Genomic DNA, 14,889 nt, shown 5'->3' with positions numbered 1-14,889 from the left:
TATATTTACATGACTAGATGACATATATATAAAATACAATAATATTTAAAAATAAATTAACAATATAAATAAAATAAGAATAGAATAATTCTTAGTGTAGATAGTAGTATACATGCATCAACTATTTTTAGTTTCTAATGTACCTCACAATGTCTTTTGGTGAATTTGATGAAGAAAAATAGCTTCAATCACTTTATAAAAAATAAACTATTAAACAAATTTATAAGATAAAAAATTGATATATATGCATTTATTATTTTTAAATAAATATGATTTAATTTTTTAAATTATTATAGAATATCTAAAAAATATCCTATTTTGATTAATTTATTTTTGTTTAAGTTTATGTTTGTTCTAGCTTTTGAATTTGACAGTGACAATAAAATATTATATATTATATATTTAATATAATATTAAATTCAAGTTTAATTAAATTTTATTTAAGTTATAAAATATATAGTTTTATTACTTTTAAATAATTATCACTGTAAAATATCTTATTTTATTTTTTTTAATTAATTATTTATTTAATTTTAAGTTTAAGTCATGTTTAAATGTAAGAATATTCTATTAAATATAAGAATATTCCGTTAGAGTTAACGTAAAAAAATAAAAAATCGTTAAAACCAATAATGTCCTTTAACTACACACTTTTTATATAGAAGATATTTTTGAAAATTTCCCTATTATTAGTATGTATATAAAATAATAGGTTACAACTTATCTATATTCTCAAAATAAAAAATCCTACCTAAATTATGATTCTTACAACATAAGTTCCATATTTAACTAATTAAAATATTTCTATAAAAAATAAAATGCATATTAAAAAAATGATTAATACTTGTTTGGTAGCTTGAGTTTTATACACACTTAGTAACTTATGTTTTCATAATAATAATCTGGTATTCTGTAACATATTTGATACCGTTGATTTAAATTTAATGTGTAAAATTTTATTAATATGAACAAACTAATAATAGTTTAATCTAGTGAAAATTTTATTAATTAATTTTGAGGACAAGGTGATATGAAGAGGGAAATTTTATGTTATATGCATGATAACTTAGTAAATTTTTTTAAAATACTAACATAAGTTATTATCTCAAATATATAACAATTTCAATTTTTTAGACAAAAATACCCCTAACATTCAAACATATATATTTTTTCTCAATCCAAACTCTCTCTAACATATCTCATTCTCCCACTTTCTCACACTCTCTCTCATTCTAATATTGTAGATCTCGAAAAAATACCAAAATTTACAAAAAAAAAAAAAAAAAAATCTAAAACAGACATTTGAGTGAAAAAATATGAGCTTCCAAAGTTTTCGTCAAATTTTAGTACAGCGCATCGATTTTGCATCGAAATTGCATTGCTTTGGCCAAAAATCAAGTTTTCATGATTGCATCGCAACAACATCGAAATACCATCGATTTTGCATCGAAAAAACATCGTTTTGGCAAAAAAAAAAGTTTTTATGATTGCATCGAAAGAGCATCGAAACACCATCAATTTTGCATCGAAAAAGCATCGTTTTGGCCAAAAATCAAGCTTTCATGATTGCATCGTAACAGCATCGATGCACTATCGATTTTGCATCGAAACACTATCGATTTTGCATCAAAAAGCATCATTTTGGCGAAAAACAAGTTTTCATGTTTGCATCGCAAGAACATCGAAATACCATCGATTTTGCATCGAAACACAATCGATTTTGCATCGAAATACCATCGATTATGCATCGAAAAAACATTGTTTTTGCCAAAAATAAGTTTCATGATTGCATCGCAAGAACATCGAAATTGCATCAATTTTGCATCGAAAAAGCATCGTTTTGATGCAATTTATATATTTTTTTTATGGTGTTTTGATGCTCTTGTGATGCAATCATAAAACTTGTATTTTAGCCAAAACGATGACTTTTCGATGCAAAATCGATGGTGTTTCGATACCAAATTGATGATATTTCGATGCAAAATCGATGGTGCATCGATAATGTTTCGATGCAATTATGAAAACTTGATTTTTCTCCAAAACAATACTTTTTCGATGTAATTTCGATGGTCTACACTGAAATTTGATGAAAACGTTTATATTTTTTTCACTAAGTGTCACTTTCACATGATTTTTTTTTTAATTTTGACATATTTTAGAGATCTAGAAGATTAGAATGTTAGAGAGAGTGAGAGAATAAAAAATGTTAGAGAGAAAGTTTGGACTGAGAGAGAAATTTTCAAAAAAAAAATTTAATTTTGTCATATATATATATATGTATATATATATATATATATTTCCTTGCGATCAGAAAATCAGATCAAATCATTGGCTGAGTTGTAGCTGAATGTTCCTACCTATAGCTTATCGTCTTCCTCAGATAATTGAGTCAAACCCAGGTGCTCTGCAATTCTCATTCTTAGACATCTAACCCAACCCATCCATCTAAATCCAAACAAACTCTCTCTCTCCAAATAGCAGAATGGCATACAAATCACTTGACCCCGTTACGTCCTCTGATATCGCAGCTTTAGGAATCTCCGTCGAACTTGCTGAATCGCTCCATGGAAGACTCGCCGAGGTCTTCCGTAATCACGGCTCTGCCACTCCCGATACGTGGCGCAATATCTCCAGCCATATTCTCTCCCCTGACCTCCCCTTCTCTCTCCACCAGATGCTCTACTATAGCTGCTACAAGGACTTCGGACCCGACCCTCCTGCTTGGATACCCGACCCGTAATCTCTTTTTTTCTCTCTCTCTCTCTCGGTGGACTTGTGAATTGTGATGTAGGAAAGTGGTTAATCACTAATCATTGCATACAGTCGTAAAAACTATTGTTTTGAATACATATGGTGTGGTGTGGCCAATAGTTAAAAGCTAAATTCGATTAAATAAGTTTCATAATACCCAAATTTGTTAAATATTTTGAAAATCATCCACATTATTCTGTTCTTTTCTAGTCTTCAAAATCATATTTTATTGCCTTAAAAGAAATATTAAGAGACATTTGGAGCATTATTATTAAGCATGTGTAATGAGGTTTCTTAAATAGAAAGACCGATTTGATAAACTTTTACTTTCATGTGTTATTAGTGCAAGAGCACCGAGAAGAGAACCAGTGGAAAACAGAGAAAAAGAACTGAAAAAAATGTCTCGCTATTAATCTGAACCTTGTGTATACAAAAGGGCTACTGTCATATATATATAGACAGCTGGTACAACAGAAACTAAAAAGCTAAAACAGAAATTAGTTATCACTGACTGATCAAGAAGCTAAGACAGGTATGCTAACGGACTTAGTGATATTCTAATAGCCCCCTCAAGATGGATCATTGTTTTGAAAGGAGCTGGAAAGAGAGCCTTTGTGAAGACATCAGCCAAGTTGTCTTTGGTGTTAACATGTATTAATTTGAGTGTGCCTTTGGTGATCTTTTCCGTAGTAGATATCAACGTGTTTTGTCCTCTCATGAAAAACTGGATTTTTCAAGATGTGGATGACAGTGCTATTGTCACAATATAATACGGCTGGTTGTGAGTGACATAGGCCAAAATCCTTAAGTAATGCTAATATCCATGTGACTTCACATGTTGCATTGGCCATTGCTCGGTATTCAGTTTCAGCGGAGCATCTAGAAACAGTTTGTTGCTTTCTGGACTTCCAAGAGACAAGAGAATCACCAATGAGCACACAAAAACCAGATATGGAACGACGAGTGTCAAGACAAGCACCCCAATCAGCATCAGCGAATAGTTTGACTTGAATGTTTTGTGCAATAAGGCTGGTCTCGGCATAGGCAGACACTTGAGAAGAAGAATTAACAGGAAAGAAAAGGCCTTAGCCTGGGTAGCTTTTAAGTATTGTAAGATTCGGTTGGCAGCTTGTTGATGAGGAATTCTAGGGGAACTAAGAAATTGACTTAGTCTATTGACAGCAAAAGATATGTCAGGCCGAGTGATAGTGAGGTAAATGAGCTTCCCAATCAAGCTGCGATATGAAGTGGGATTTTCTAAGAGATCACCACTATCAGTGCTTAATTTTAGATTAGGTTCTGTAAGAGTAGAAGCAGGTTTGGCTCCTAGAAATCCAGTATCCGAGAGTAGTTGAAAAGTGAATGGACGTTGAGATACTGAAATGCCCTTTGGAGTGCGAGCAATCTCAAGACCGAGAAAGAAGAAACGAAGTGGTCCAAGGTCCTTGAGTTTGAATTTACCATCAAGGGTTGTTGTGAATTGAGAAATGGCAGTGGAATCATTACTAGCAACTAGGATGTCATCAATATAGACTAGTATTGCTAGAAAATTGCCATTTTCATTTTTGGTAAAAGAGAATGATCGGAGGGTGATTGTAAGAACCCATTAGCAAGTAAAGTGGAACTTAGTTTGACATACTATTGTCGTGAAGCTTGTTTTAAGCCATATACGCATTTTTGAAGGTTGCAAACTGAATTTTTGGGAAAGGAAGATGAGTTATAGTCTTTTGGGAGGGCCGTGTAAACATTTTCTTCCAAATCACCATGAAGAAAGGCATTGTTAATATCCATTTGATGGAGATGCTAATTTTTTAAAGAAGCAACGACAAGTAAGATTTTGAGGGTATTGAACTTAGCTATTGGAGCATAAGTTTCTAAATAATCGATCCCTTGTTGTTGGGCATATCCTTTAGCAATAAGGCGTGCCTTACATCGATCTATAGTACCATTTAGTTTGTATTTGATTTTATATACCCATTTACTACCAATAGCCTTGTGTCTAGGAGGTAGGGAAGTAATAGTCCATGTATTATTATGCTCAAGAGCTTGTAATTCTTCTTTCATGGCTTGTTGCCATTCAAGATAAAGTGATGCTTGTTTGTAAGATTGTGGCTCAAGGATAGTATTAGTATTCAAGACAGCTTCTCGAAAAAAAGGGTGTGAGCTTGCTGTAATTTAAGAAGTTAGATATAGGATGTGAGGTTGATGCGGAAGCATGAGAGTAATGGCACCCAAAATCAGTAAGATGGACTGGTTTGGTTATAGTGCGTCCTTTGTGAGTGACAGTTTGTTTTGTTGGGGAGTTTGTGGTTTTTGTCAAAGTCAATTGAGTAGATTGAGGAAGTATCATTGATGGGATGATATTTGGTGAAAAAAGATCATCATTGTCTCTATGTTGTAGTTGACTTTGAAAAGGATATATGGTTTTATGAAATTGAGTGTCCCTTGAGATGAATATTTGGTTTGTTTCTATATCTAATAAGTAATAGGCTGTCATGCCTTCCGGGTACCCTGTAAGAACAAAGGCCCGAGATCTAGGAGAGAATTTATGCCTTGAGCTATTGAGTGTGGACCTATAAGCAAGACAACCAAAATTTCGAATATGATCATAAAGAGGTTGCTTTTGATAAAGGATTTCAAAAGAGGTTTGGCCTTATAATAGAGCCGAAGGGGTTCTATTAATGAGGTATGTTGATGTTTAAATGATATATGATCAATAAACTAATGGTATGTGAGATTGAAATAATAGTGCTCTACCAACATTTAAAAGGTGTTGGTGTTTTCTTTCAACTACTGAATTTTTTTGTGGGGTATCAACACATGAATGATAGTGTATGATCCCTTTAGTTGCATATAAAGATGTTAAATTTAGCTCTTTTGCATTGTTAGTTCTTATTGCCTTGATGTTGATAGAGAATTGAGTGGTAACCATTTGGAAAAAAGAGGGAATGATGTCTTTGAAACCAGATTTGGCTTTGAGAAAATAAGTCCAAGTAAACCTTGATTTATCATCAACAATAGTTAAGAAGTACTTGAAGCCTTCAATACTTATGACGGGAAAAGGTCCCCAAATATTCTAATGTATTAAATCAAAGATTTTTTTTTCAGCAAAATAGTTATTTGATGGAAAAGGCAATCTTTTTTGCTTTGCCAAATGACATATTTTACAATAAAAATTGTGAGCTATTGGAAAAGAAAAGGCAAGTTTTTTATTGATTGAATTCGAAATGTACAAAAATGGGTGTCCTAGGTGTGTATGCCAAAGTTTTACACCATTAGAAGCAGTACAAGTAATAGAAAAATCTGTGCAAGGTACATGGGTAAAATCTTGCTTGAGTATGTAAAGATTGTAAAGTCTTTTAGTAATCCCAATCTCCAATTTCTGGGTTGGTACCTAGATTATGCATGATGTAGCAGTGAAAAACATGATGTTAGAAGTGGCTTTGAGAAAATCATTGACAGAAAAAAGATTAAGCCTGAAGTTTGGAACATAAAAAACATTATTAAGAATAATATGTTTGTTAATATGAACAATTCCAAAATTATGGATAGCAATGGTTTCTCCATTAGGAAAAACAACATTTGGAGGAAAATAAGAATTGCTAAAAGAGTAAAACAATGAAGAATCATGGCGTATGTGGTGAGTAGCACCACTATCAACAACCCAATAAGCATCAGAACTTAAAGAAGGGTTACCAAAAAAGTTTGAAGTAGCTTGTGCAGAAGTGGTTTCATCTTGGTGAGTCTCTATGACCCGATTGGGTTTAGCCCAAGGAGCATTGCTCTGAAGTTGTTGACTGAGTAAGAAAATGAGTTGCTGGCAGCGATTGTTCAAAAGGTTGGTTTGTCCGAAGGGGCAGAATGAATCTGACTTGTGCTTGCGTGATTGGCAGCAAAGTTGGATTTATCAGATTTCTTTTTGCCACCATAACCAGGAGGGAATCCATGTAAAAAGAAACACTTGCCCACTAAGTGCCCTGGTTTGTTGCAATGAGAGCAAGTGGGTCTTGGTTTCTTGTTTCTTGAGGGATATGGTGGATTGGAGACAGCCGAAGCAAGACTTATGGTTTGTGAAGAACCAAGGGTTCTCAGTCTTTCTTCTTGAACAACCATTGCAAAAACCTTGGAAAGAGATGGAAGAGGATCAAGGAGAAGGATTTGTGCCTGGATCAAGTTGTAGCCTTCATTTAGGTCTGTCAAGAATTGGAGAACTTGTTCTTGGTTGAAGTAATCACTGAATTTCTTCAAAGCACCACAATAACAGTGAGGAGCTGGTGGAATTCCTTCAATTCATCCCACATGGATTTGAGTTTGGTGAAGTAAGATGTGACCGAGTGATCACCCTGATGAAGACCTTGAAGATTGGTCTTCAATTGGAAAATTCTGAGTCCATTCCCTTGGTTGAAACGATCAGCAAGGTCACTTCACATATCAGAGGCAAGATCAAAGAACACGATGCTTTGAGCAATGTTGGAAGAGTCCGAGTGTAGCAGCTAGGACATGACCATGTTATTGCACCTGGTCTAAGAACTGAAAAGGGAATTAGAAGAATTAGGTTTAGAGAGAGTACCATCAACAAACACTGTCTTGTTCTTGGTAGCAAGAGCCATGGAAATGGCTCTCTTCCAAGACTAAAAGTTAGGGCCAGTGAGGAGTTCAGAAACGAGAAGAAGTCCGGGGTGATCTCCTGAGCTCAGAAAGTACGAGCTAGAGACATTTTCGTGAGCTGGTTGATCGGGTTGCCGGAGAGTTGTGGAGCCGTCTGCCATGGTCGATTGGAGATCACCGTTGACTGGGGGATCACGAGCATGGATGTTGTCAGCAGCTTCTGGGTTGGAAGAGCGATTTGTGCGCGCCATTGATACAGATCTTTGGAGAAGAAGATCTTAGATGTACACCGATACCATATTAGTGCAAGAGCACCGAGAAGAGAGCCAGTGGAGAATAGAGAAAAAGAACTGAAAAAATGTCTCTTTATTAATCTGAACCTTGCGTATACAAAAGGGGCTACTGTCATATATATATATAGACAGCTGGTACAACAGAAACTAAAACCCACTTAGGCTAAAACAGAAATTAGTTATCACTAACTAATCAAGAAGCTAATACAGGTATGCTAACCAATTGGGCTAACTGACTTGGTGATACTCTAATATGTGTATATGTGCATTTCTATTTTATGTCATTATTTAGGTAAATGTCTTGTTTTTATGACAAATTAAAGGATTCCACATTCCAGTCTAGTAAGCTATAAAACGAAATGCAGTGTATAAATAAATGTACTTGCACTGTATTGAATTTCAAATTCATATGTAACCCAGTTCAGCAAAAATAATAACAATAATAATAATATATATATGTAAAAATTTTAAGACCAAATGCTTGTTTTATGATTAGGGAGAATGCAATTTCAACCAATGTTGGCAAACTGTTGGAGAAGCGGGGAAAAGAGTTTTTGGGAGTAAAGTATAAGGATCCCATTTCAAACTTTTCTGATTTCCAAGAATTTTCAGTCACATACCCTGAGGTAAAAGATAGTATAATATATTATATTGTTGTTTTGTCAAGAAATTTATGTCATGAATTTGTTGACAGTTTTCATATTCACTTTTGGTGCTTCATTAATTGTTAGGCATATTGGAGAACAATACTAGATGAGATGAACATTTCCTTTTCAAAGCCTCCAGAATGTATTTTGCGTGAGAATTTTTCTAGAGACGGGAAAATATTAAATCCAGGAGGTGAATGGCTTCCTGGAGCTTGCATTAATCCTGCAAAAAATTGCTTAAATATAAACTTTAAGAGGAGTTTGGATGATACAATGATATTATGGCGTGTTGAAGGAAAAGACGATTTGCCTGTAAACAAAATGACACTTGAAGAATTGCGTTTGGAAGTCTGGTCTGCCACTTTCTTTCCCATAAGCTTTATCTTGTTGAATTCATACACAAATGTTTTTATGGATTATATAGTTAGTTGACTGTTAATGTTTTCTGAGAGTTGGAATGTATTAGTTGCTCTTTTTTTTTTTGTCCCTTTCCCTCGATGAATTATTATAATTTTATAACCCATACATATTGTTGGCTGGTGTCACTAGTTCGTCATTTGTTACGACGAGTTTAAGCACATATTGTAGTTTGGATGATCCCAACTTATGATGATTAGTAAGCTGCATGAATACTAATTATAATCTTGTTTTAATTTCCATTATTTTTTAATTTTCTCTTTTCAAACAGTTTTATTTGCTTTCCGGATCCAGACATGATAAGCATGTCTTCATAGGTTGTTCAATGAATAATATTCTCACACCAAAGTATTACATATACTTAGCTAGTGCATTTTTTTTTCCCTAACCACTGGTTATGTAATGAATTTGTGAGGAAAATAATGTTGACAATTTGTCAAAGGTAGCATGGAAGATGGTAGAAAGTAGAAGTGAAAAAATTAATTTAGGAAAGGAATCTGTCATCTAGTGAGAGCTGGGTAACAGGGGTTAGAAAAAAGTGAAGAATGAGATGAAAAGTATCTTACCTTGTTTTCTCATTTGTTTTCTCCTATTCTAGTCTAGCTCCCTTCATCTCTCTCGGTGAAATTTGTGGATCATATGAAGGTTAGGAAATTATTAGTAAGGTCAATTGTTTTTCTTCAGAGCTTTCACAGCTTAATAGAAATGTGGTATTATCTAATTCCTGACAGCATAGGTATGTGCACGTACACTATTGGCATAAAAAATAAAAACTCTAAATGCTCCCCCTTTTATTTTCTCCTTGTGAAGTTAGTAATGCCAGACTGTTAGTAGACATTTCTCGATCAAAATTACTAAAGAAATTGATTTATTTTGAATATCTGTTCTCAAAAGAAATTGATTACTATAGATTTATACTCTCTGTGTTTATAATGTGAAATTGTTTGGTAATATACTTTTAAGGTTAGTTGCTTATGCACTCAAAGAACTGGATTTGGAGAGAGGATCTGCAATTGCAATTGATATGCCAATGAATGTCCATTCTGTGGTTATCTATCTAGCTATTGTTCTGGCTGGCTATGTAGTTGTATCTATTGCTGATAGTTTCGCTGCTCCCGAAATATCAGCAAGACTTAAAATATCAAGAGCGAAAGCCATATTTACACAGGTTGTTACTTTGCTAGTCATAAACATTGTATCTTGTTGTCTTGATTTGGTTTTTTTTTTTTTTTTTGGATTTTATCTGAATTTTTCCATGTGGAAACTTGGTCTGGTTGGAATCATTTTGTAAATTTCAGCTCCTTCCTACTTCTTTTGGTTATTAAATATTAGGTTTGGCCTGGTAGTTGAAACCATAGGACAAGTTTAGTGAAAAAATAGATAAATGAAAAAGCCATTGTTTAGAAGTTGAATTATGATTTGTGAAAATGAGTTTAAAGTTCCATGCTTGCCTTTTAATTTGAATTTTTCTAATTAGTCATTTTCTTTCAGTAGCTGTCCTTTTAAATTAGTCATTCTTTTCCTCTGTGTTCAGGATCTGATTGTCCGTGGAGAAAAAACTATACCATTGTATAGGTAAAGTTCTCATCATTCTTTGGCCACTAATAACTTTTCTGTCTTATACTTTTTGCTTTTCTTTTCCTTTTTGTTCCTTTGACTATTTATCTCACAGGATAGGTTCAATAATGCAGTAGAATTGTGGAAGCTCAGTCTCCAATGGCCATTGTTATTCCTAGCAAGGGCTCTAGTGTTAGTGCAGAATTGCGTCATGGTGATGTTTCTTGGCATGACTTTCTAAAAAGAGCAAATGATTTCAAGTACGTTCACTGATATATCTGGCTGATATATATGTTTAATTTTAATTTTGCATGGCAGTGGTTTGTTATTGTTTCCCCAGTATTTCTGAAAGCTGAATGATATTTGGCAAATAAAAATAAAAATTCTATTATGTTATGGTCTGCCTCATTTTTCAAGTTTGATTCCATTTTATTAATGTAATCCACCACCATACTTAGTAGTTTTGATAGAGACTTCATGTCTTTTCATCAATTGTGCATAGCATCAAATTGTTTTAATAATTTTGGAGTGGAAGTATCCATTCATTTATCTACAAAAGTTTGAATTATATAATTTAGATAATGTGAAATATTTTCAACATAAATGCCGTGGATTGTTATTTTACAGTAATTTATCAAATTGAACAGTAGTTATAGTATGAACTTATATATAAGTATATATACATACATATATGTATGTATATGTAAATGTAAAGATGTTGATAACAGTTTTTTCTGAATCTTAATGGGGCTTGTATAACTGAACAAATTGAATATGCACGTCTATTCTTTTTACTTTTGTGCCTACTTTAGCAGGCATATGGTGCAGACTTGTCCTGTATGTTAAATAAAAGGAGTTTTGTATTTCTGATAGCGTCATTCTTTAATTCTATTGAAATCTTGATACTATGGATTTTTGTCATGTTTTAAACAAGTTTTCATGCATCATGGGCTGCAATGTCCCTACCCAATCCCAACCCCAACCCCAACCCCAACCCCTCCCCCATTTGTGTTTTATGTTCATTTTTAGTTTTAGTATTATAAACAGAAAACTGCTTATTGTATTTGATTTAACCATTTTCAACGTGGCAAATACCTGTTTCTCTTGGAAAACTTAAATTGACATTAAAATATCTTACTAGATTTTGTATTTTATTTTTCCCTATCAAATTTACAGAAAATGTGAATTTGCTGCTGTAGAGCAACCAATTGACGCATATACAAATATCCTCTTCTCATCTGGAACTACAGGTAATTTAAAACGTGAACCTCTACCATAGGATTCCCCCATTCACCACCATCATCAACATAGGTTATATCTTCCTCTGCAAAATATAATGTTATATTGTTCATTTACCTGGATATTATCAATTATTTGATAATGCATAGGTTTTATTTTGTAGTTTTACAATATACCTAGAATGGCACGGTGGGGAAAGCTATCATGTTTGGTATAAAAATGATGAGTGGGAGTTCAACTAAAAAAATTTGCAATCTGGTCTACATGAATTTTATAGCAATTAGTTTACATAATGTTGATTGAGTTTATTGTTCGTTTAGGGGAACCAAAGGCAATTCCATGGACCCAGGCCACTCCTCTTAAAGCAGCTGCAGATGCATGGTGCCACATGGACATTCAGAAAGGTGATGTTGTTGCTTGGCCCACTAATCTGGGTTGGATGATGGGCCCTTGGCTGGTGTATGCTTCACTGTTAAATGGAGCTTCTATTGCCCTGTATAGTGGATCTCCGCTTGGATCTGGTTTTGCCAAGTTTGTACAGGTAAATGATTTATCTGTATTAAGATTGTCAAAATTTTCAATTGTTTGCTGTGGTTCTTTCTACATTCTGCTGAATTTATCTGGTATGCACATCCTGAATGGCAATGTTATTGATTAATGATGTATGAAACACATGCTTTATAACATATGGAAATTATCATAATGGATATTGTAAGCCTAGCTATTAGGGAGTGGATAAGATTTGAATGCTTTTTAATTCTTTACTTTTGGTCTAGTCTCATACAAAACTACTTTCAGAAGGGCTTTTTTGCTGATGCGATGTTAAATTAATGGCTCTAACTACAAGTTTAAAAGATGTGTAATAGTTTCAGTATTTTCATTTTTTTAATCAATTGAAACTCTTCTAATATGTGTAGGATGCTAAAGTAACAATGCTAGGTGTGATCCCAAGTATTGTCCGGACATGGAAATCTACAAATTGTGTTACTGGCTATGATTGGTCCACCATTCGGTAAATAATTATAGTATACTGCTTGTCTTTTTATTGGTAAAATATTTTCATTTGCATCAAGATGCTTGTCCTGTATTTTAGTTAAGTCTTAAATCCATTATTGATTTTGGGGTCATAATTGATTCTTTTAAGGTTGATTCCCCCCCCTCTTCAATTTCTTTTAGTTGCTTTAGCTCTACCGGGGAAGCATCTAATATAGATGAATACTTGTGGCTGATGGGGAGAGCGCACTACAAGCCTGTAATTGAATATTGTGGAGGCACTGAAATTGGCGGGGGATTTGTTACTGGGTCCTTATTACAGGCCCAGTCATTAGCTGCTTTTAGCACACCAGCGATGGGCTGCAGTTTGTTCATACTTGGCAGTGATGGTTATCCCATTGTAAGAACCAATCAATCTCTGAATTGTAGTAAACAAAGACTAGTCAGCTTCTTCATGTAACTTCATCATTTTGTTGTATTTTTTAATTTTATTTTATAAAACCCACAAATATATTGCTATCACAATTAATTTCCCATAACATAATCTTTTACTATTGTAAGTGGTTCAATTCACGTATTTGCTTCTTTGCTTCCTTTATATGATCAAGTTACTCAACCTAATGCATTTATCTTTTTTACAGCCTAGAAACAAACCAGGGATTGGTGAATTAGCACTTGGTCCTATCATGTTTGGAGCTTCCAAGACATTGCTGAATGCTGATCACTATGATGTCTATTTCAAGGGAATGCCATCTTTAAATGGAAAGGTTTTAAGGAGGCACGGGGACATGTTTGAGCTTACATCCAAAGGTTACTATCATGCACATGGTCGTGCAGATGATACAATGAATCTTGGAGGCATCAAGGTATTGATTTTGTTGTTAAAATCATTGTATTTGATAATTCAAGTGGGGAGAATTGCTAACCTCCCCCATCATCCATAGATATTGAGCCATGAGAGATTTGCATTACACCATGATCAACTTGAAAATGTGCAACTTTCCCGGAGAGAAAAGAAAATCATAAACATCATTGTCAATGTATTTAGTATATTCTTGATAGTGGCTTTACATGTGAATATGTTTTGAAAGATTCACGAGAAAGAGAAATTCATTCTTTTTGTTTGCATCAATACAAATTTGTGGCTCATTACTGGTTGAATATTGAGGGGGCCTCTAGGATATGATCCAGCTTATTCCCTTTTAGCACAAAGTTAGGTACTTTAAGATTAGAAGTCTTATTGTACCTTATTGTATTTCCAACAAGTAAAAGATAGTTCATTTAGACTGATGTAGTACATTTGTTTGAACAGGTGAGTTCTGTCGAGATTGAACGAATCTGTAATGAAGCTGACGACAAAGTCCTCGAAACAGCTGCCATTGGGGTGCCGCCTCTTTCTGGTGGACCTGAGCAGTTGGTTATTGCTGTTGTATTAAAAAATTCAGACAACACAGCAGCGGACTTGAATCAATTAAAGCTGTCTTTCAACTCAGCTGTGCAGAAGAAACTAAATCCTCTATTCAGGGTACTGATTGATCATTCATTCGCTTTCTTATTGGTTTCATATACAATACAATGTAGAGTTGTAATAATTTACTTCTCCTATAGTTGATCAGTGTGGCTCCTGAGAAATACTGATCACAAGGGCATTAAAAGACGTGATTGTTCTTACTGACCGCTGCTCTACAATATGTTGTTGTTGTAATTATACTAACTTAGTGCTTGGTTGAACAGGTCTCTCGTGTTGTGCTCCTCTCGTCACTTCCGAGAACGGCAACTAATAAAGTGATGAGAAGGATTTTACGCCAGCAATTTACTCAGCTTGATAAATCTTCTAAGATATGATTTCGAGCAATTATTCTATTCTATATAAAGGTGTCATTCCTCTCTCAGAATGTATAAATAGTAACAAATCATTACTTAATGTAGTGTTTGCTTTTACTCTAAAAGAAAACGGTTGAATAATGCCTCTGTGTGATCCAAAGTTCAAGTAATCTTGTTAATTTTCCTGCATAGGCACAATAATCGAAACATGAGATAATTTTCTCATTTTCTTTCGATTTCCCTCTATTGGCTTCTTCACTCACTTTACAGCCTAGGCTTTAATTGTTAATAAAAGTAACAACCAAACTTATTTATTCGTCTTGAGTACTGAACATAGAATAAATTGCACTCCGAACTAATATCACTATATGATTGTGTCCTTGAATGATTAGTGATGTTAAAAATTTCCCTAAATTATGCAAGTTAATAAAATATGAGATTTCTGTTAGATTTCTTCTTAGGTGACTAACGAATTGATGATGTGACATTTTGTTTGTTGACTTGACACTATCATATGTAGAATAATTAGCAATTTTGCCCCTCAAATTTTGACCACTATC

General features: G+C 33.9%; 1 protein-coding gene across 3 annotated transcripts; it reads left to right on the top strand.

The window, feature by feature from the left end:
* Nucleotides 1-2,307: 2,307 nt before the first annotated feature.
* On the top strand, nucleotides 2,308-14,565 carry LOC133830821 (hexanoyl-CoA synthase). Of its 3 annotated transcripts, none has more exons than XM_062260899.1 (13): nucleotides 2,308-2,736; nucleotides 8,149-8,278; nucleotides 8,384-8,652; nucleotides 9,680-9,884; nucleotides 10,251-10,291; nucleotides 10,408-10,533; nucleotides 11,450-11,523; nucleotides 11,833-12,053; nucleotides 12,430-12,524; nucleotides 12,689-12,905; nucleotides 13,147-13,371; nucleotides 13,818-14,030; nucleotides 14,240-14,565. In XM_062260899.1, exons 1-13 carry the CDS (start codon nucleotides 2,483-2,485, stop codon nucleotides 14,348-14,350), a joined length of 2,181 nt encoding a protein of 726 aa, XP_062116883.1. In that variant the 5' UTR covers nucleotides 2,308-2,482; the 3' UTR covers nucleotides 14,351-14,565. The 3 variants fall into 3 exon arrangements, with proteins under 3 accessions (XP_062116883.1, XP_062116885.1, XP_062116884.1); XM_062260900.1 differs by lacking the exon at nucleotides 2,308-2,736 and adding an exon at nucleotides 6,232-7,862; XM_062260901.1 differs by lacking the exons at nucleotides 8,384-8,652; nucleotides 9,680-9,884 and having other exon boundaries at nucleotides 2,309-2,736.
* The last annotated feature ends 324 nt before the right edge of the window (nucleotides 14,566-14,889 follow it).

The sequence above is a fragment of the Humulus lupulus genome, chromosome 4, assembly GCF_963169125.1.
Source record: "Humulus lupulus chromosome 4, drHumLupu1.1, whole genome shotgun sequence".
NCBI classification, from domain to species: Eukaryota; Viridiplantae; Streptophyta; class Magnoliopsida; order Rosales; family Cannabaceae; genus Humulus; species Humulus lupulus.
The sequence above is the reverse complement of the archived record's forward strand: the minus strand, read 5'-3'. Positions and strand labels throughout refer to the sequence as shown.

What these genes read in the sequence shown, in the direction of transcription:
- LOC133830821 (XM_062260899.1), top strand. Translation starts at nt 2,483, where the DNA reads ATGGCATACAAATCACTTGACCCCGTTACGTCCTCTGATATCGCAGCT. An exon ending in CCTGCTTGGATACCCGACCC is followed by an intron (nt 2,737 to 8,148) that starts GTAATCTCTTTT and finishes TTTTATGATTAG; the next exon opens with GGAGAATGCAATTTCAACCA. An exon ending in CGAAAGCCATATTTACACAG is followed by an intron (nt 9,885 to 10,250) that starts GTTGTTACTTTG and finishes CTCTGTGTTCAG; the next exon opens with GATCTGATTGTCCGTGGAGA.